Source organism: Protopterus annectens, chromosome 7.part1, assembly GCF_019279795.1.
Source record: "Protopterus annectens isolate FY-2018-M chromosome 7.part1, PAN1.0, whole genome shotgun sequence".
Taxonomy (NCBI): domain Eukaryota; kingdom Metazoa; phylum Chordata; order Ceratodontiformes; family Protopteridae; genus Protopterus; species Protopterus annectens.
Window position 1 is genome coordinate 366749459 of NC_056740.1, and position 21116 is coordinate 366770574.

The 21116-nt window shown below is 39.5% G+C and overlaps 2 protein-coding genes across 3 annotated transcripts in view; one reads left to right on the plus strand and one right to left on the minus strand.

The window, feature by feature from the left end:
• ACOX2 (acyl-CoA oxidase 2) overlaps positions 1 to 21116 on the minus strand; it is a 1215466-nt gene that overhangs the window by 267637 nt on the left and 926713 nt on the right. The window lies entirely within an intron of this gene.
• LOC122807780 (pyruvate dehydrogenase E1 component subunit beta, mitochondrial-like) lies at positions 3241 to 6136 on the plus strand (the record flags this gene model as incomplete). 2 transcript variants are annotated; one of them, XM_044078810.1, is given in 8 exon segments in its annotated part: positions 3241 to 3348; positions 3437 to 3499; positions 3581 to 3616; positions 4088 to 4373; positions 4511 to 4621; positions 4712 to 4803; positions 5315 to 5456; positions 5896 to 6136. In XM_044078810.1, coding segments are annotated over 8 exon segments (990 nt in total), but the record flags the coding sequence as incomplete, so codon positions are not given.

A 21116-nucleotide genomic window follows, 5' to 3' on the forward strand; every position in this document is an offset into this window, starting at 1 on the left:
AAGATTTTCCCCATTTAGGCCAATTGTTTCAATGGAAGGAAGTTTTTAGATGCGAAATGAAGTTTCTTTAGGGAATAAAAATGTACTCCTGGGATAGCAACAATGTCTGGAACCCTATAAAGATTTTTAGGTGGAAGAGTTCCCACCCCTCAAATCTATTTGTAGGATGTGTTCATCTGACATGGACTTTAGAAGAATAGAGTATTGTATTAACAAGATGTTCTTGGAAAGGGGCTACCCCAAAGATGTAATTAAGGTATACATCGAGGTCTTGGAGGATATTTTTAGGGGTGGAGGCTGCAACCAGTATGGTGCACTGATTCAGTCTGGAAGGACTTCAGTGGGGATTCGAGGGTCATTGGACTGTATGGAAAGAATGGTGCTAGTTCAACTTTCACTACTGGAACATAGTATTTGATGCCCCTTTTTAAGATCCTTTATAGTAGGGGTTCCAATCTGGAATGTTCAGGTCCAAAAAAATCCTAAGCAGTTAGTTTACAAACTATTGGTGCCATTAATGTTAGACATCTTTACATACTTTCTGAAGCACTTTAAGCTAAAGTAGCCTTTAAGTAAAATTCTCTAGTCCACTATGGTTTTTACCCATCTGAGGGGATTTAGTTTCAATAGTATCCTACATTCCAAGGTATCATTCAGTTATCAATTCTTACCTCACATTCTATCACCTCTTTTGCCAGGGCAGCAGCTGCTTCCAGACATTTCCAGCCATTAGTGAGTGTGAGCCCAGGGTAATGTGACTGCCTAAAAAGAGGGAAGGTTTAGAAAGCTTCCAAGCTGGTCTTAAGCAAATACCCCCCCCCCCCCCGAAATACAAATCTTGCTTTTCTATTTTGGCTTTTCCAAATGGCACAGTCAGTGCTTCTGATAGTTCGAATCCAGCACCATACAGCATTTCATTTTCCAGAATGATTCCTTTATAGTAGGGGTTCCAATCTGGAATGTTCAGATCCAAAAAATCCTAATTTTAGTAAATTAGGAATGTTTAAATGTGGTTCTTGTCCCCAGTGTAGGTACATTAATAGATGCAGTGTTAGCTAGGGACATATGGTTTGTAGTAGATTTTTTAGTGGTCTGGTTTAAATGTCCCCATGTAATGTACTGTTTTTTACGTGGGTAAAACTGAGGAAATTGAAGAATCGGTGAACATATGAACAATTTACATAATTACATTTTTAAGTGTTTATAAAACATACTCGTGTGTTGGACCAAAGTTTCTTGTAGTTAAAGTAACTATTTGAGGGGAGGGCTTTGGGAGACTAAGGTGGAGTACAGGAGGTTTATTGGCAGATTTGAGGCTAATGAACCCCCTAGTTTAAATGACCTCTCCTTGGCCCCTGTTTTCAAAGTTGAGAGCTGCAAGATTATAAAATTCCTTTCTGCTTAATGCATGCATAGTCACAAATGGTGATGTTAATGTTCCCAGGAAGTTAAACTTTTTAGTATTTGTCTTTAGAAATTATTTCATACATTCCAATGGCTTTTACAATGTCACTACATTTTAACAGTATATTATGCATTTTTTAATGTGTAGAAAATGGGTATAGTGAATGTATTCTGTTTTTATTTAATTGGCTTACTTGTGGTTTTGTCTGGGATGGGTAAGTGGCCATCCTTGGTGCTGTTTCTTCTTGGCTCAAAAATGCATGGAAGAGCACTCCCAACTAAATTTCATGACTGAGCTTCTGATTTCCTGACTGTAAAAGTTCAGCACCATACCCTTCAACCTCCTTGGAGCAAGACATCTGAATCCCACCCTAAAGTGGGACACTGGCCCAAACATTGACTTTTATTTTAAATATTGCTCTCAACTTGGTTGAACAGGCTTTCTATTGGTGTGAAGTCTAAAACTGAAATCTGTCATTGACTTCATAGGTTCATAGGCCATCTGCCCTAAGGCATTTATAAGCCTAGCCAGAGTGTGTGTGACTTTCACCACCCCTTAGGATGAGAATACTATACCCATTAGTTTGCTGTGCCTCTGTCCAGCAGTGATGCAGAGATGATTCCCGGGGTAAACCTACGATCTCCCATCCACTCGTCAAGATTTCTCTTGAACAGAGTCAGTGAGGGGCTCTGCCTCACATGGACTGGGATTCTGTTCCATAGTGTAGGGAGTCTCTGGGTGATGAATCTGTCCCTCCAGCACGTCCTATTTATATCCATGTTGAGGTTTAAGTCTTTTGCTCTCGTGGCTCTGGTGGATTTGGATTTTTTTGAGGTGGAGCATGTCCATTAATTCCGGGTTGGACATGGCCTTGTATGTCAGGCACAGATCACCTCTGAGCAGACGGTATGCGACTGAATAGAGCTGGAGTTTCTTCAGTCGGGCAGCGTATGACATATGTTTGAGCCCCTTCCTTTTGGTGAGGAACTTTTGGGGTCTTTCCAACTGCTGCAGGTGTCAGGTAAGGTACATTCCGAATGGGGCATTTTACTCAATCATTGGTCTGATAAGTGAAGAGTACAGGGGTACAATGACCTCTCCTGATCTGGATGTGAATCCCTTCATGATCAGGTGGGCAATATAGAAGGTCTTCCTAACCACTTTGGCAATAGTGTCAAAAGAGAGGTTACTGTCAACTTGGGTCCCCAGGTCCCTGATAACTTCTGTGTTTAATGGATTACCACCTATGTGGTAATTAGGGGTTACCTTGTTTTTCCCAAAGGGTATGACTATACATTTTTTGGCATTTAGCTTAAGGCCATGGCTCTGGCACCAGTTATCCATTTCTATGAGACCTTGATCTACTAATTTGCAAGAAAACCACAGCTTTATTAAAAACTGACCATAAATGAGGCAAATCTGGACATTCTGTGATCTGTTTAGGTATGTTCAGCACTAAATTTCTATACATTTGCACTTTGACAACCATAGTAATTGAAGACCCTGATCAAACTGCATGTAACTAGAGAACATATAATTCTCAACTGTCTGGATTTTCTGCCTTACTTTGGTCTGTTCCTCAGTGTTTGAGAAATGAATATAGTGGGCAGGTTCAGTATTACATTGTCTGCTTGGTAACTTAATTTGGCTGAAGATTCCCATATGAATAAATTAATTGTAAGATTCCTGACAGTCTGCCTCAGTTGTATAGGCACTTTCAAGCTTGTAGCCCAAGTTGGGGAAATCATAGGGTGCATAGCTTGCTTGCTGTTCAGGCAGTGACCCTTGTCAAGACTTGTGCAAAACCTGACTAACTTTGCTTGGTTTTCCTACAGGTGACTGTAAGAGATGCTTTAAACCGTGCACTAGATGAAGAATTGGAAAGAGATGAGAAAGTGCTCTTGCTTGGTGAGGAAGTAGCCCAGTTTGATGGTGTTTATAAGGTAATTTAATATGAAAGGAAGACTTGGTGGGACTTTAATGAACATGTGGCAATTTTAAAAATACTAAACTGTAATTCTCTGCTTTTAGGTCAGCAGAGGTTTGTGGAAGAAATATGGAGACAAGAGAGTAGTAGACACACCTATTTCAGAGGTACATAATACATACTGGTGACTTCTTTACTTCTGTTTTCCTAACTTTACTCAAGTTCTGTGTTTTTTGGTTTCTTTTTAGATTGGCTTTGCTGGAATGGCTGTTGGAGCTGCTATGGTAAGTATTGCTTTGGGGTCAGACCAACCATCCCCTCAATTACCTTGGGAGTAATGCAGTGTGAGCATTACCCTGTAGGAAGTGCAAATGTTTCTAAAATTAGTGTTAATTTCTAACAAGTAGTGAGCTCAATGTAACAGGAGCTAAATTTGACTTAAACACTCGGATGTTGGGATTTAAAAGGAGGCCTTATTTTGGTACAAGGTCTCTCCTGAGAACTAGGTTCTAGACAACTGCACTTCTAACATGCTCAAACTCTAACTGGCAGGATTAATGAGCTTTGGTAGCAGTGTAATCCAGACAATGGGAGTTCTTTGCTGGGCAGGGGGAAATAGTACAAGGGTTTTAAGACTAGCCAACTGGATGGCTTTACGGTAGGCCATTTTGCAAGAGTCGTTGCACTAAACTGGATGGCTTTATGGTAGGCCATTTTGCAAGAGTCGTTGCACTAAACTTGCACTATTCTTCTAGGCTGGGTTGAGGCCCATCTGTGAATTTATGTCCTTCAACTTTTCCATGCAAGCAGCTGATCACATTATCAACTCAGGAGCCAAGACCTACTACATGTCTGGAGGAATGCTTCCAATTCCAATAGTCTTCAGGGGCATCAATGGAGCCTCAGATGGTGTTGCAGCCCAGCATTCTCAGTGTTATGCTGCTTGGTATGGTCACTGTCCTGGTCTGAAGGTAGTCAGTCCATGGAGCTCTGAGGATGCTAGAGGTCTGTTGAAGGCTGCTGTTAGAGATGAAAATCCAGGTAAAGTCACTTCATGATCATAATTAGAACCACAGTGGCACTAATGGCTAAAATGTTAGTACAGTACAACTGTATCTTGGCTTTGTATTGTCTTGATTTTTCTCTTGTCAAAGCAGTAACAATGTGGTTTCTTTTAGTAATTGTTCTGGAAAATGAAATGCTGTATGGTGTTGGATTCGAACTGTCAGAGGAAGCACAATCTAAAGACTTTGTTGTGCCATTTGGAAAAGCCAAAATAGAAAAACAAGGTTAGTATTTCTGGTGTAGGGGGGGATATTTGCTGAAGACCTACTTGGAAGTCTTCAAAACCTTCCTTTTTTTTTTTTTTTTTTTTTTAGGCAGTCACATTACCCTGGTTTCACACTCATTAATGGTTGGAAAATGTCTGGAAGCAGCTGCTGTCCTGGCAAAAGAGGGGATAGAATGTGAGGTAAGAATTGGTAACAAGTCATGGGCCTATTGTCCACTTCAGCTTTATGACCAAAAGTTGAAAGGGTTATGGGGGGCATGCTTAATACCAACATTGAATGGGTGTAAATGGAATGTAGGATACTATTGAAACTAATCCCTTATCAGATAGGTAAGAACCCTAGTGGACTAGTGAAGTTTACTCCAAGGTTACTAGCTTAAAGTGCTTCAGAAAGTATGTAAAAATGTCTAGCATTAATGGCACCAGTAGTTTGCGTACTAACTGGTTGAGGGGTATTTGTCATGTCAAGGGGGATAGAGCCTGAAAAGTGTGTAGTACTGATCTCAAAATAGAGCCTTCTCCAAAAGGGTATGATTGAGAGGTCTGCTAACAGATTTGGCTGGCACTTGACTAAATCACCTGGTAAGACTAGCACTGACTAACCTCACTGCAATATTGAGTAACTTGTTTTGGATTATGTCAACATGCTTGTTTATGCAGTAATGGCATTTTTAACATTCTGCTTTTTTAGGTGATTAACTTGCGCAGCATAAGGCCACTTGACATTGCAACTATAGAACAAAGCGTAATTAAGACTAATCATCTTGTGACTGTGGAAGGTGGATGGCCAATGTTTGGTGTAGGAGCTGAAATCTCTGCCCAGATAATGGAAGGTAAGAATTGAGTAGATTTACCACATTTGTAAATAGCCTAGCTCTAACACTTTGAAATTATGGCGTATTTGTTTGTGCCATGGTCCTTAATGTATTTGATGCAGTTCTTCCTTTAATATAAACGGATGGATTTAATATATTGGACGGCGCAGTGGTGCAGCGGTAGCGTTGTCACCTCACAGCAAGAGGTTCTCTGGTTCGATTCTCGGCTGGGGTGCCTTCTGTGTGGAGTCTGCATGTCCTCCCTGCGTTCGTGTGGGTTTCCTCCGGGTGCTCAGGTTTCCTCCCAGGTTAAAAAGACATGCATCTGGAGCCTTTCTCCCTGGGCCTCCGCTGAAAATTGGCTTTGTTCCAAGTCTGACTTTCCCGGTTAACAAATGTTAAATAAACCCAAGTGACTAAACTGCTGTAGTTTGACAACTGTTTCTCTTTTTTTCAGGACCTGTGTTTAACCATCTGGATTCTCCAGTCTACCGTGTGACAGGTGCTGATCTCCCTGTGCCATATGCAAAGAACCTAGAAGAATGCAGCTTGCCTCAGATGAAAGATATTACATTTGTTGTGAAGAAATCACTTGGTATTAAACTGTAAACAGTTTAATGGAGTACTTGTAACAAATGTCATTGTAATGAATGGTTGTGCATCAATTCCTGAAAGTGAAATAAAGACTTGTAACAGTATCTGTTGCATTCCTGTACTGGGGAATGGGCTTGAGATGGGAGGGCATTGGCTTCCAGCCTCAAGGTGAGTATACTGCAAATTTCAGGTCCACAAGGACAGTGGGTCAACTTGTCTATGCTGAAGTTGTGACCAAAGTGACTTGGGAGTTAATGGGTGTATGGTATCAGTCTTGGGGTTTGTAGACCCATGGTTGGTTCACAAAGATTCATTAAGGATAATTCCCACCCTTTCCAGCCCCAAAATACTAGGATTAGGCAGTGACCTACTTGGCATACCTCTTGCTTTACTCTTGCCACTAATTCCCTTTGTTATAAACATGCTGTCATCGCATCACTTACGAAGAACTGTTCTGTATCTTCTGCCAATGATTATCATCCAGTTCTTAACCTGTATCTGATCACTAGAGTATTATCTGACTGGATATTGAACATCACAAAATATTCTGACAGCATTGCTTCAGATTATTCATCCTGACTGCTATCTCCATGACAAATTGCCATATTTTCTCAGATATGGAGCAGCATATGCTAATTGACACAATCTGTACCCCACTTAACAAATTCAAAATAAATTCTTGCTTAACCTTAATGGCCTTTGATAGTGGCCCTACAGATTGCTGAAGTTTTGCAGTGGTTCCAAAGCAATCGGTGACTAAACTTCTTCAGGGTGTTTGGAAGTAATGAACATTCCGTTACAGGCACAATACAGAAAGGTGTCCAGGGTAGGGCACTTGGTCATTGCGTTTTCTCACTATTGACCATCTTAACTGGTAATTTCCACAGACTAATTGTATATTTTATGCTGATGACATATTGCTCAAGCCAGTAAACATCTCCCCATTCTTGCCAGTCTCTTGCAAGATCATTTTAAGTCTGTAATGAACTGGATTTACAACAACTTTCAGGAGCGGAAAACTTTGTAATGCTACTTAGTACTTGACAAACTCAAATACACATCCTGTTATCCTCCTTGTACTCTGCACTGATTTAGTACAGTGCCCCCATTGGGATGTACCTTGCTAAGCATATGCAGCAATTGGAAAGGCCCCAGAGGTTCTTAACTAAAAAGATCATGGGCTTAAGCTCTGGGCAACCAAGAGACTCACGCCACTAAATCTCAATCTTTAGTTTTCAATCTTTAGTTTTATAGACTCTGGGGAGCCATCTGCCCTTATAGGGCTTTAAGGAATCTGATAGTCCAAAAGCTCATTTCCAGAAATCTGAGACTTGCTTCAACAAATAGACAAGGTGGAGGGATAGGTTTGTCGCACAGTGCATACCCTGGCTATGGAGAATTCCTTTACAAGTTTAGTGTGGCACACTGCCTTTAAAAAGGAGCTGGACAACTGGAAGTTCATCCCTGGTATGACCAGCCTACTTGAGGCAGGCGATGAAATGTTCATGTAACTCTGATCTTTAGATCTCCAGAAAACTTATTGCATGGACCAGTGAACAAAGGCCTAGGCATCACCCTTTACCACCTCTCTCTCTCACTTGCACACTGAATCCAAAGTTAAAGTTCTAATCAAACTAAAGCTATACCTACAAAACTTCAAACATAGAGAATTTAAATGGTCTGCTATAAATATAGTCTACCCTACTTGAATACATACTTCCAAATATTTCCTTGTGCTCTGCTCAGAAAACCTAATAAAATCTGCAGGAAATTATGAGATTTGTCCATCTAATGATGGAGCATCCAATTATATTGGGGGGAAAAAATGGCTCCATCTGTCATTCGTAGCATTTTAACTTTGTCTTGATAAAACTCAACATTGAAAACCAAAGCTACTCCTTCAGGAAAACTGCACATCAGTCACCTGTGAACTATTGCACCAGCTAGCTCAAACAGCATCCCAAAGAGATTTGGAGGTACTTGCATAGCAAGTGCTCTGGGAGGATCTTAAAATGCATGGCCTTTTTATTCCCATGGTAATTTGCCTTTATTGCAAAACAAATGTCCAAAGGTGGGACTAAGTATGTGTTGGGGTAATTTCATATTCCCCTAGCAATGAGGGCCAGTGGTGCTATAATTTGAGATTACCAATCCTTCATCTAAATTACATTTTAATAGTGTTGAGTACTTTGTGGAGTAGAAGACTGTTCATAAGAGTGGTTTTGTCCAATACATACCTGTCCTTTAACCGCATGTTCTGTTAAATATTGCAATAAAAACCTTTGGGTCCTTGAGTGGGTAACTGCCATAATTAAGCTTGACAGAATAGAATCTGAGGCTGTATGTGTGAAGCAGAGGTCACCTGCATGATACCAAGAAAAGGCTGTGAGACCCTGTATAGTGTTTATGGTTTAGGCCCTTGACTCTTGTGGTTCCATTTGTGATCAGTATATGGACAGGTACATACTGAAAGGTGCATTATACTCATCCTAAGTATAGTAGAAAAATAGCATTCATTCTTGGATCTGGATGCCATACTTGCATGCAAGCTGTATGATAAAAGGACCTTCCTTAGATTACCACACATCCACTATTGTAAGCTCATTGTCAACAGATGTTCCCAAATATCTAACTAGGAGCTCAATTGTCAGTGAGCTAATCATGCTGAATGATTGTACATTTCTTGGCATTAAGTTTGTCTGGTTTTGATACCATTTGCTTGGGGCAGATCATCTTTTGGGATCCAGATGTCATTTTGGGAGTTTACAATGGCACCAAATGTGCAGTCTTGCAAACCATAAATCCTTAGCATTAGCTTTGACCTCCAAAATGTAAATGCCAAAGATTGGTCCAAGGACAGCACCTAGGCACTCAACTAGTGAAATCATTTGGAGAAAGTAGAGCCACCCCTCTTACTTCCTGGGTTCTACTTGAGTTAAGTTGTTATCCAACAGGATACATGGGGTAAACATTTAGCTGAGTTTCTGTGATGCTTGAGTGCAGGGTGGTGTCACACCCTTAAGTCCAGATATGCAGATGTGACCTGCCCTTGAAGTCTGACTGGGTTAGGTCAAGACTCTAGGTTACCTGGTTCCCTTTAACTCCAGAATTATCTTTTCTAGAGCTTGCAGATGGGACTGATCAGGCTTATGAGTGTAATGGGTCTAATGAAGCTTCCCCATTGTACAAAGGAATTGCGTTTGCTGTCAATCTTAACTTGATACAAGACCTGTTATGAAACCATTACTGAATAGAGCTGCTTTTTTTTTTTAGGGGTTCTGACAAGTCCTGTTTGACTAGTAGGCAGTTTGGTATGTTATCCAGCTTAGTGTTATTGACCTCTCTGCCTTGAGGAGAGAGTGGAGGAAGGTTGGGGTGTAGATGTATGTTTTGATCTGAATCTTGGAGGAGGTGGTTATAGCTAAATTTGTCAGCCAGTAGATTGGCTGTGTTCTGTGGCTCTACATGTGAGGTTGGTTATGGTTTGTTCTGCACAGTGCTGGACATTGTATCTGAAGGTTTGAACATTGTTAAAGAATATCTTTCATGTGGGTAGCAGTTTTTTTTAGCTCATAACTTTGCTTTGAGTTGACCAAAATCTGGAGTTCCTTGTTTAGTTTAGCAAAATAGTTAGTTTGAGAGTTATTTCTTCAGTGAGTTAGCCTGTATTGGGGTTCCACCACAGTGGTTTATTTGTTTGGCATTGTATTTATTTCTGAGGAGGCAGGTACATGTATGCAGACATTTTAAATGTACAAAGAATTTGGAGTAAAGGAGTCTGCATAAGCAGTGGAGGCTTTGGAATTTAACCAGGTCATCACTCAATTTAAGTAAATTGGCTTAAAGTTTCAGTGTTCTGGTGGGTGTGACTGACTTGTGGTTCAGTTGTGCATAAATATTGCATCTTATAAATGACTGTGCTTCAGAGATGCAAATTAATCCCCAAAAATCTTAACTAGGCTGTACAACTGCTTTTCACACTTCATTTGCACATTGGAGCATACTATGAATTTTCTTTTAAATAGATGCCACCTCTTGGCTGGGTTGTATGCTTATGATCTGTTTCTGTTGTAAGTATTGGTAGCAAGCTAACTACAAAGCAAAGCTGTTAAATGTCAAAACGACTGCCTTGTTTGTTGGATTAAGCTTAAAACCAAGCCATCAAATTATTTTTGTTAAAATTAGTACTTCAGAACTTTTACTTTCTGCATACAAAGTACAACTTTTGCATAATGACATTTCACACAGCATTAAATCTCTTGAATCAAATTTTCACACTAAACTAGGCATTTTTTTACAGAATTATTTTGGCTTTGAAATAGCTTGCATGTTTTATAAGTGGCTGTTTGAACACACTAGGTACACACAGTAACGCAAGCTTTTATTAATGCCATGCCATTTTGTAAAGTTTTTGTAGAATATTAATATTACCATTTTTGTAAGCAAAACACCCAATCTCCTCTTACAGGCATGTATAGTAGTGTTTCATTTTTGTTTGACTTTATCAATCAATCTGAGTAGCTGAATAGGTATCACACTGTCTCTTGGTACAAAAGACTGTGGGTCATGTTCCACCACCAAGTAATCATTAATTTTTCAGTACTGGTACTTCAATGCAGCATAAGGAGGTGGTGCTGTATTCCTGAGGGAGCTATCCTTCGGATGAGACATTAAACCGATGTCCACTCTGCCTGAGCTGGTGGTAGCTCAGGTGGATAAGATCCCACAGCACTTTCTGTGCATTATATTTGTACTTTATACATTTTAATAAAACGCTTCTAAATACATTTGACAATTTCATCCTACACCCTTTCCACCATAACCATTTTATATCTATTACTGTCTTGTACAACAGTTCTTCATCTTTTCTATAAACTATAAACTCCAAATAGCAATGTATAAAATTGTATACAACTTCAGTCTCCCCCAGCCTTTTATATCCTGTACAACACACCATGTTCCATATCAATGTTTTAACTGCTTTCCGGTTGTAAGCATCTTGTCAACACCTTTTTTTTTTTATAATTCAAAAAAAAAAAAGTTATCTTCAATATTACAACTTAAACATTCTTCTAAAATTTTATATTTCATGTTACTTTAAGTGGCAGTTTGCCCAGTAGTAAACACTGCAAAAACAATCATTGGCTTCAAAGGATTCTAAGCTTTCCTAGTTTTCTGGTATTCTTCCCATATTTCTGCAAGGTTGAATATAATGGCTCATTTTTATAGTTTTCCCTTTGTATTTCTATCGGTTGTATTTTTTTTTTTTTTTACCCCCAGCCATCCACATTTTCTTTTTTCAGACTTTAATACCTAAAATAAACGTATTGACAAAACGATTTAAATTCAAGTTGCCCCTTTTTCTTTTGAATTATAAACTATCCCTCTTAGGGTCAACCTTGTTCCCCCATGCCACATTCCATGCAGCTTGGAAACACACAGACACCACTGGCATATGTTTTCCTCAAATGCATTATATTTAGTACATACCCTTTTTCTTGAACAAATAATTTTGATTAATCTAGTCACCTTTCACATTTTTTAGAACGTCTGCATTGTTCCACTAGGTTTCCTTCCAAACTTAATCCTCAGAACATCAGTTTCACTTCTGATTAAGTTCCTGCTTTTCTTACAATGGCTCTGAACTCCTTACTTTTTGACTTGTCTAACTGTAATCCTACTGCATCCAAAATGTATTTGCTCTGAAACTTTGTTCTTTTCATCCAATGCTTATTCACTACTAAAACAATCATCTAGATTAATATTGAGATGGTGCTCTTATTCCTTCCTTAATTTTCCATCTGGCATCCTCTAACTCTTATCTACATTTGTATAAGTGCTTTAATTACCAAATGTCCACAAGTTCGTAGAACAAACCCCACTTCCCTTTTTTCCTACCCATCCAGTCACCATCACAGGTGCACAAAAATGTTTAAGTTTTCCTCGTTGCTGTTTGTTTTATCTTGTCTACATTTCCCCAAGAACAATACTATCAAGCTACATCACATACTATTACTCTTCCTTGGCCTCTCCTGTTTATCTATACACTCAACCACTTCAGCCTTCATTAACCTTTCATTTGCTCTCTTCCTGTATATCTCTTCATCCAGTTCTCATGACATCCATCATTCTTTTCTAAAGCTTTAAATACCTTATATTCAGCATTTCCCAAAGTAATTTGTCTCAAGTTTTATTTCTTTTTCTCCCCTTTCCATATAATTTTTATAACCCCATTAACAAATCTTTTTTGATACCTTCCTCCAGCCATTCATTTAATGGTGCCAGGAGAAAAAATGGCACTTCTTGTAGGTTCATAGGTTGGTTGGTACTAGGCTATCGGCCCTAGGGCCTATATGTCTAGCCATAATTCCCCTGGCTATTTCTTCCCGCACTATTTACTTCCTTGGGCCCCTGTATTTCTGTATAAAACCTGTACCATAATCCATATGGATGTGGTCTGGACTCCTTTACTTTCTATTATAGCATCCTCCAATTCATTTCTCTCGTCTTTTTTCTTCCATTACCTTCCTTTTCATCTTTACTTTACATTCATCCTCTTGCATTTTTTTCTCATACATACCTTTTAACTATATTCATAATTTCCAATATATATTATAAGCGCCATTTTTCTTTATTACATTTTCTCATTAATTTCTTACCAAAGAATGGGGAAATTTCTCTTCTAGATTTGAAATCATAATTTTGTCTCATTTCATCATATTTATCCTATTTATTTTTCAACCACACTTTCTCAGTTATTCTTTCATAAATTTAATTGTTTATTATAGTTTCATAGGTAAATACTAGATTAGTCTGCAGACTGTCTTCTATCTTCCATTGCTCTTTAAAACTTCTCTTTACATCCACCACCTTGTCAGACTTCCATCAGATGGTTTCATTCCTCCAAGACATTCTATTCTTGCAATTTTTCTTGTTAGTCTTTTTCACCCGATCCCTTTATTTTCATTCTCTCCTATTATTGCTTATAGCCACATAATCTGACAACTTTGCATTTCTAATTCCATCTTGTATGTCTCACGTCATCTAAACAGTATACAAGTAACCCCTCTTACATTCTCTTCCTTTATTCTTAACATATTTACTACCTGTGCCGTAATTTTTACAGCTTGTGCTATTTTCCCTTTTCTTTTTTAAATTAGTTTCCCACTAACAGTTACAACTTTGAATTTCCTCAATATGTTTGTATACACGTACATTACTACTATTCTAAACACCTTCTGCCATTTGTTTTGCTTGCACACTAACTCTTTCTGCCACCACTATTGTATAATATTGTAATCTATTCATTTTAATACTGTAGTACCTGAACATTTATTACTTTGTATATGCCATACCACTTTTTCCACATAATCTTAAATTCATCCCTTTTCATTTTATCTGTACCTGTTATATCAAGCACACAAATTACTTTTCCATCTATTTTTCACACCAAACAGTCTTTCTTCTAACATCACTCTTCATGCCTTCACTTTCAATGATGCTGTTTTTCCAGTTCATCTTTTGACCTCTTGCTCAACCTTCTACCTTTATTTTAAAGTTCCCATCTACTACTTGTTTTTCCTTTGTTTCTAATGCCCCAAACCTATGTTCCGACTCCGTTCACGTTTATTTTTAAGTTTCTGGACTTCATCGGGTGCATATTTTTCTATATTTTCACCTTCTAGATCCTGACCCCCATTTTTCGTCATTCTCTTCCACACTTGCAACTTGTTCTCCCTTTCACCTTTTTCATTGGTGAACAATCAAACCAAAAATGCTCCTCATTTCCACTTTTCCTACAACATGGGTTACAGTTTCTTTTTTATGGAATGCCCAAACTCCCCACATTGTCTACATCTTCTTTTACAATCCTAGATTAAATGTGATTCATCCCCACAGAAAAAAACCTGCTTTTGGCTCCCTCAGTAGTAACACTAGATTTCCTTCTCCCCATTCACTATTGCTACATTAGGTACATGCTGCAATGTAATCTCTTCTGTTTTTAAGGTTGTATAAATATCCCATCCACCAGTCTATACTAGTCAGTCATTGCTAACTTTTTTTTTGTAATGCACATCTAACATAAGCTTAGAAAGTTTTTAATGCATTTTCTTCTATATCAGTCATTTTAAATTGCAACAAGTTTTTTTAAATTGATAAACATAGCCCTTCCAGTGAGATATATTAACAAAATTTTCTGCTAGTCCAAATGTGTCAAGTTATTTTGCAGAAAGGTTCAGTCTTGTATGTTTTAATGCCTGCTATAAAACAGACATGTCCTTAGTACTAACAGCATTTTTTAAACTTCATTGCCTATTTGTTCACCCTCACCACAGGCTTTCTCTTCCAACTCTCAACAGCTCCAATATGACTCCACTGCACCTGCACATCCTTTTATTTTGCAGCCTTTCACTATGACCTGCTTTTGCTCCTGTATACATTTTTTTCTTCTTCTGGTAACACTCTCTGTTTACTACTCTGCTCCAGTTTCCTGCAGCCCATCTCGGAGAACACTTTTTTTTAAAACAGTTACTGCATTGGCTAGACATGCCCTCTCTCCATATCCTTGTTTACAGTATCCTTTTTCTGTTACCACCTCATTGCTATATATTTTCTCCATTACCACACTCTACTGCATTGCTCCCAACTCCTCTGGTTCTCCTTTGTCCATTTTTGTAAGACAACAGACCACCTGATGCCATAATATTCACCTCTAGTGCATCTTTGGTGTTCAGAAATACTCCCCACCCTCCTCTGTCTTATCTCCACCTTAGATTCAGCTGCCACCTGTTGACCACTTCAGAGTCTTCCAAAGAGTAGGGGTCCTTTTCATATACAAAAAGAACCCTCATTTACAACATGTACATATTTACAAATGTACAGATCTGTACATACAATGTATTTACACATTCATAAATTCCTTGGGGATGAACATTTACTATGACTATTAGACCCCCCCCCCACTCCTTCCATAGCCACCATCTGATTTTACTTAATATTGTAGCTAAAATCCATTTACCATTAAATATAATTTTTATTGTATTTTATATAACTTAACTTTTTATCTATTTTTTTAACATGTCCGTTACTTCTATTCCTATAATGTCCATATTTAATCATGTTTATTTTATCCACTTTTATATCTTCAAAAAAAGTCTTCTTTGCATAGTTTTCCCCATAACTTTTTTTTACTCTTTACATTTCAAAAACACATGTACTGTAGCTTCTTCATGACAATATAAACACAATTTTTCTTTTTATATGGCACATTTTCTTCTTACTGGTAATTTACCAGTCTACACACAAATCATGACCTTCTACTTTCTGATTACACCATTTGCTTCTTATTTTTATAGCTTTAATTTTTTCATCTATTAGATTTTCCCCTGATTTTACATAGCCATGTTTTAACATTACATTGTTATAACATACTTTTCTAATCAATAATTTTTTATTTTCCACAAAAACAATTTCTTATCTTTTTCTTTTATACACATTTTTTCTTTTACCATACCCCAAAATGTATCATACTTGGACAGCTTTACTGCTAATCTCTCATATTTTTCATTTATCCATTTTTACACTTTGTCCAATGCTTTAATTAACCCTAAACATCATCCGTGTTTATTTATAGGTTCATAGGTAGGTACTAGGCTATCTGCCCAAGGGTATTTATAAGCCTAGCCAGAGTGTCGGCTTTCACCACCCCATTGATTAACTGATCCTCTGTCAAGCAGAGCCAATGAAGTGATCCCAGGGGTGTATTTTCTGTTACCCATCCACTTGTCAAGGTTTCTCTTAAGTGTTAGTGAGGGGCTCTGCCTAATGTAGTTTGTAATTTTGTTCCAAAGCATAGGGAATCCATCAATCTTCCAGCATGTTAATTTGTGGGTGTTTTGTTTTTCCCAAACGGGATGACTATGCATTTAGTTTGAGGCCATGACTTTGGCACCAGGTGTCCATCTCAGTAAGGCCCTTTTGGAGGATGTCCATGTCAGCTGGAGAATCAATTATGGCTCCCAGTTTGCAGTCATCAGTGAACTTGGTTAGCCATAGTTCTCCTGTACTTCTGAGAAGTGTATGTCGAACAGTAGGGGTCCCAGGAGTGAGCCTTGCGGGACACCACTTGTAACTGGTTTAGAGTTGGACCTGCCACCCACTATTCTTACCATCTGAGTTCTGTCTGTAAGCCAGTTGGCAACCCATCTCGTGACATATGGGTTTATGTTCAGGCTGGTGAGTTTTTCTGTAATACCCAAGTGGGGAATGGTGTCAAAAGCCTTGGCGAGGTCAAGGTAGGCTGTGTGAACCATCTTTCCCTCGTCTGTGGCCTTGGTGACTGTCTCTAAGTCAACCAGGTTTAGTAGGCATGATCTGCCCTTAACAAAGCCAAACTGGGTTGTGTCAAGTGTTTGGAGGTTCTCAATGTCTTTGTTAATGAGTTCCATGATGATGCGCTCCATAGCCTTGCAGACCAGGCTAGTCAGGCCTATGGGGTGATAGTTACCAGGGTCAGTTGTGGCCCCTCCTTTGTGGAGTGGAATAACCATTGCTGTGCACCATTCTATGGGCATGTAGTCTGTGGAGAGGCTGAGGAACAGTGTGTTTAGGTGGGGGGTTAGTTTGTTCTGTAGTTAGTGCAAGACACAGCCTGGGATACCATCTGGCCCCATTGACGCTGTGCTTTTGGCTTTTGAAAGGGCTGTTTTCACTTGCGCATCTGTGATTTCTGGGACACTACACTTTTCTGGTATTATTGTGGGCCCTTTTGGGGGTGAGAGCAGGGTGAAGTTTGCACTGAATCTCTCTGCCAGGATGTTGGCAATATCAGTAGGTTCAGTATATTTTGTGCTATTTTGCACTAGTTCAGTGCATGTTTGCGAGTTGCCACTTAGATTCTTAACCACAAAGCCGTCTTTAGCTATGTTTATCTTTTGAATCCTTTGCTATTTTTCTTTTGAAGTTAGCCATGGATGATTTTATGAGGGACCTTAGTTTCTTACTGATACTGATCAGGGATGTTTTTTCTTCTTGGGATTTGCTTTTTTTTTTCTGAACTAGTTTCCTCCTGTTGTTGTATAGCCTGTTTATGGCAGGGGTCCACCAGACTGGTTTCCTTCTCTTGGAGGAGTGAGTCTTGGTTTTGCTAGGCATGGCACAATCAATGCATACTTATAGGTACTCATAGAGTGCATTTGTAAAGGTTTCTGCATCTTGGGCAGTGTTATCCTTTACATGGGAGTTGTGAAACTTACCGCCTCTATCTTAAGTAAGGTGAAGTTTGCTTTAGAAAAGTTTTTTTTTTTTTTACTGTGGTTTCTTTAGTTGGGGGTGGTGGTGGGGTGTGGACATCCAAAGTGATTAGTTTATGGTCTGATCTAACCAGTGACTGGTTGACCTTTGATGTGGAACACCTGTTGCCCCCATGTTGGTGATGACCAGGTCCAATATGTTGTCACCTCTGGTAGGGGAGTTTACCAGCTGATCCAGGGCATTTGAGTTGAATTCCAGGAAGTGCTAGGCCTGGGAGTTTGTACTAGAGTAGTTTTCCCAGTTAATGGTAGGGTAATTGAAATCGCCCAATATCAAGATATTCGGTAGGTCTTTCATATTTTCCAGTGTCTCCAGAAAGGTGGAGTGCTGGTCATGAGTCATGGATGGTGATTTGTAGCAGGCCACAATTTGCATTGCAGATTTGCCCGATAGTTGCACATGGATGATCTCAGAGGTATCATGCTGCATCATTAATATGGAGGTGTAGGTATCCTTGATGAATATGGATACATTCCCTCTTTATGTGTTTCGGTCCGTGTTCTGTGGCTGAAACATGCGGTATGAGTTGTAGCCCGGTAGTGCTAAGGTGCTCTCTAGAGCCTTGAACCAGGTTTCAGTTACTGCACAGATGTCGACATTCTCCATACTGACACATGCTTTGAGTGCATGCATTTTGAGATTTAAACTCCTGGCGTTGAGTAGCATAACCCTCAGTTTTTTGTTAATCGTGCTGTTTACAGAGTGGGTTTGACTTTTGAGCCTTGCCTAAAAAAGGCACTATGGGGGCAGCAAGAGCCTTGGCCAGTATTCAAAAGCCAAGGGGTGACAGGTGCAAGCTGTCTCTTGCGAAACAACGCAGCTTGTCGACCATGTCATCCCAGGCTGACAGACACTGGATCCCCTTTGAATGACACCAGAAGCTTAGCCAATTGTTGAAATTGATCATTTTTTCTTTATACTGCGGTATCATTCTTGGTGAGAGCAGGATGCTACTCAGGGTCAGGGTCATACCAGCCTGGGCTACATGATCAGAGAGCTCTTCCATGTCTCCATGTAGTCCAGGGAGGTATGCCTCAGGTCATTCACACTCACATGAACAATGACCGAGTCATATTTGTACTTGTTCTGGAGTGACCTGAATGCTTGTGTTATGTGGTGGATTTTGGCTCCCGACAGGCAGCTAACAGTAACCTTCTGCTTGTCCAGCCTAGTGAGTGGGACGTCAGTGTGCCTGATGAGTCATCTGTTACTAGTGTGTTAGGTATGTTATTTCGCCTTAAGGGCTGTGATGGTGCAGCACACTGATTTTGTGTTATGTTGTCTGGTTTGTGATGGGATGTGCAGGTTGTTTGGGTGTCTGCTTTGGAGGTCTCTGATGCATTTGCAGGTTTTTATTTAGAGCCACAGGGTATGATTTTGTGTATTTGTGTTTTTTGCTAGTGCTAGTTTAGTAGGTCTATGTGTGGCTGGAGGTGTGGTGCAAGTGTGTTAACCTTCTCCTCTTGACTGTCTGTTCCAGTCTTGGGTGGAGAGTGCTTAGCCTCCAGTTTGGCTGTATATTTGCATCTCTCGCATATGTCAGTGTTTTGTTTTAGGAGGAGAGGGTTGTCTGTGTACATGAGGCAGTTGTAACACTGCCTCAGGATACCCAGATTCACCAGCTGGACTGGAGAGTACACCTGAAATTGCCTTTTGGTCATGCCTGAATAGTAGGATGAGCTGCTTGGTTGGTGAGGGGTGAATAAAGAGCCTTGCCCTGCTGGACAATCAAGTGTCAGAGTATATTAGTGCTTGCTATTAGGTCTGAGCAAGTGCTGGACTGTAGGATTTTTTTTTGAGTACTTTGGCTGAGAGACTAGTTTCAAGGGAAAAATTGAAGAGACTTAGTGGAGTCGGGAATAATTTAACCCTAGCTAATCGGTGCTGCCAGGCACACACAACCGTGCAAACGTGGTTTTTATAGCAGGGAAATGAGAGAAATTAGCCCAAAATGGCCAAAAAACTACTAACTTCTGGGCTGGAACCACACCTCCAGGGACAGAGGCTGCACAAAGCTCCCCTCTCTCACAGTGAACAGGAGAAACTTCCTTCTATCCAAGTAAGGTGTGGGCAACTCAAGCTTGTAACACAGCCCTGAATTCAGCACAAGCCTGAAAATTGGACTATACTAGCTTAGAAATGCGGGAAGTGAATTTTTTTTTGTTTGAAAAGGCAAAAACAGTAGAAAATACAGTTAACAGCTTTAAACGACTACAAACTATCAGAAAAAGCTATCGCACTTTAGTGTGTAGCCTACAACAGTTAAATTATTTAAACAAAAAATGACTTTTTAAAAGTGCAGGCAGTCAAACAAGTACAATATGTGAAAAAAAAACAAGCTTTTAAATCACAACGCTGGAAAATCGGTGTTTTAGGTGGAAAACAGTTAGGTACAAGCAAGAAAATACAGAAAACTGATCACTTCAAAGTCTCTCTACTAAGCTAGAAGGCTTGTATCAGTTTAAGGCTTTCTAGTGCTTCCCAGTAGGTTAGTTACAGGAAAGATGGGAAACAAGCGCAGATGTGGTCTTTTAAACCAGAAATTTGAAAGAGAGGGACAAACTGCCCAAATGGTCAATAAGCTACAATGTCTGGGCCAAGAACCACTCTTCTTGTGGTAAGACAGGCTACCTAGTGCTTACCACTCCCACTGATAAGCTAGAAGGCTTCCCTCCAACACAGAAAGGCTTGCGGGGCTCAGAAGCTTACCAACAGTGCTGGATCTACACTAGACTAGAAACAAGCATAAATGCGGCTTTTAAACCAGAAAGTTGAAAGAGATGGAAAAAACTGATCAAACAGCCAATAGCTACAATTTCTGGGCCAGAAACCACTTCTCCTGTGGTAGATAGGTTACCTAATGCTTACCACTCCCACTGATAAGCTAGAAGGCTTCCCTCCAACACAGAAGGGCTTGGCGGGCTCAGAAGCTTACCAACAGTCCTGGATACAGCAAGTTTGTATCTGGACTAGACTAGTTACAGAAAAACAGCTAAAACAGCAGTAACTGCAATTCAAATTGCAGTGCAGACTAGCACACTTAAGTGTGTATCAATATTACAACAAAGTTTAAATAAATGAACAAATGACAAAACAAGTGCAGAAGGCAGTAAATTAGATTACTAACAAGCTGTAATAAGTGCAGAGTAAGAGTGACTTAGCACGCAGAACAGCAACTAAGACAGTTACAGTTAGAGCAGCTGAATAAAGTGTGTGTGTGTGTGTATATATGTATATATATATATATATATATATACACACACACACACACACACACAAGTTATTTATTTAAATTTTTTTTTGAGGGAGGGAACAGAGCAGGGATTAAGAGGCTACTGGGGTTGTCCTTCCCAAATGCTTGCTCTGTATACAGTAGGAGTGCCTGAAATCAGAATATGATCTCACTGCACTCAGTTGAGTAAGCAAATGAGATGGGCCCAGGAGGAGTATCCAAATACAAATTTACAAGAGGGGCAGGCAATTTCAAAGCCACCAACATTAACACCAAAACAAGAACAGTGAGGGTGGGTGGGGAACTAACTGTAGAGACACAGCCACAACTTCAGTTGAGTTAATATTCAGTGAGAGAAACAAGTTCTTTCGGCTTTTTCCAGTTAGGGGTTGCCAAAGTGGAACTCCAGTCCGCTAATGATTGGTAGTGGATTTTTACGAGAAACAAGTAAATAAATTAAATGCAGTACTATATGAAAAAGAGCAAATAAAAGTGTACTTAAATTCACTAATACGTCCAGTTGATTGCAGGTAGATCTT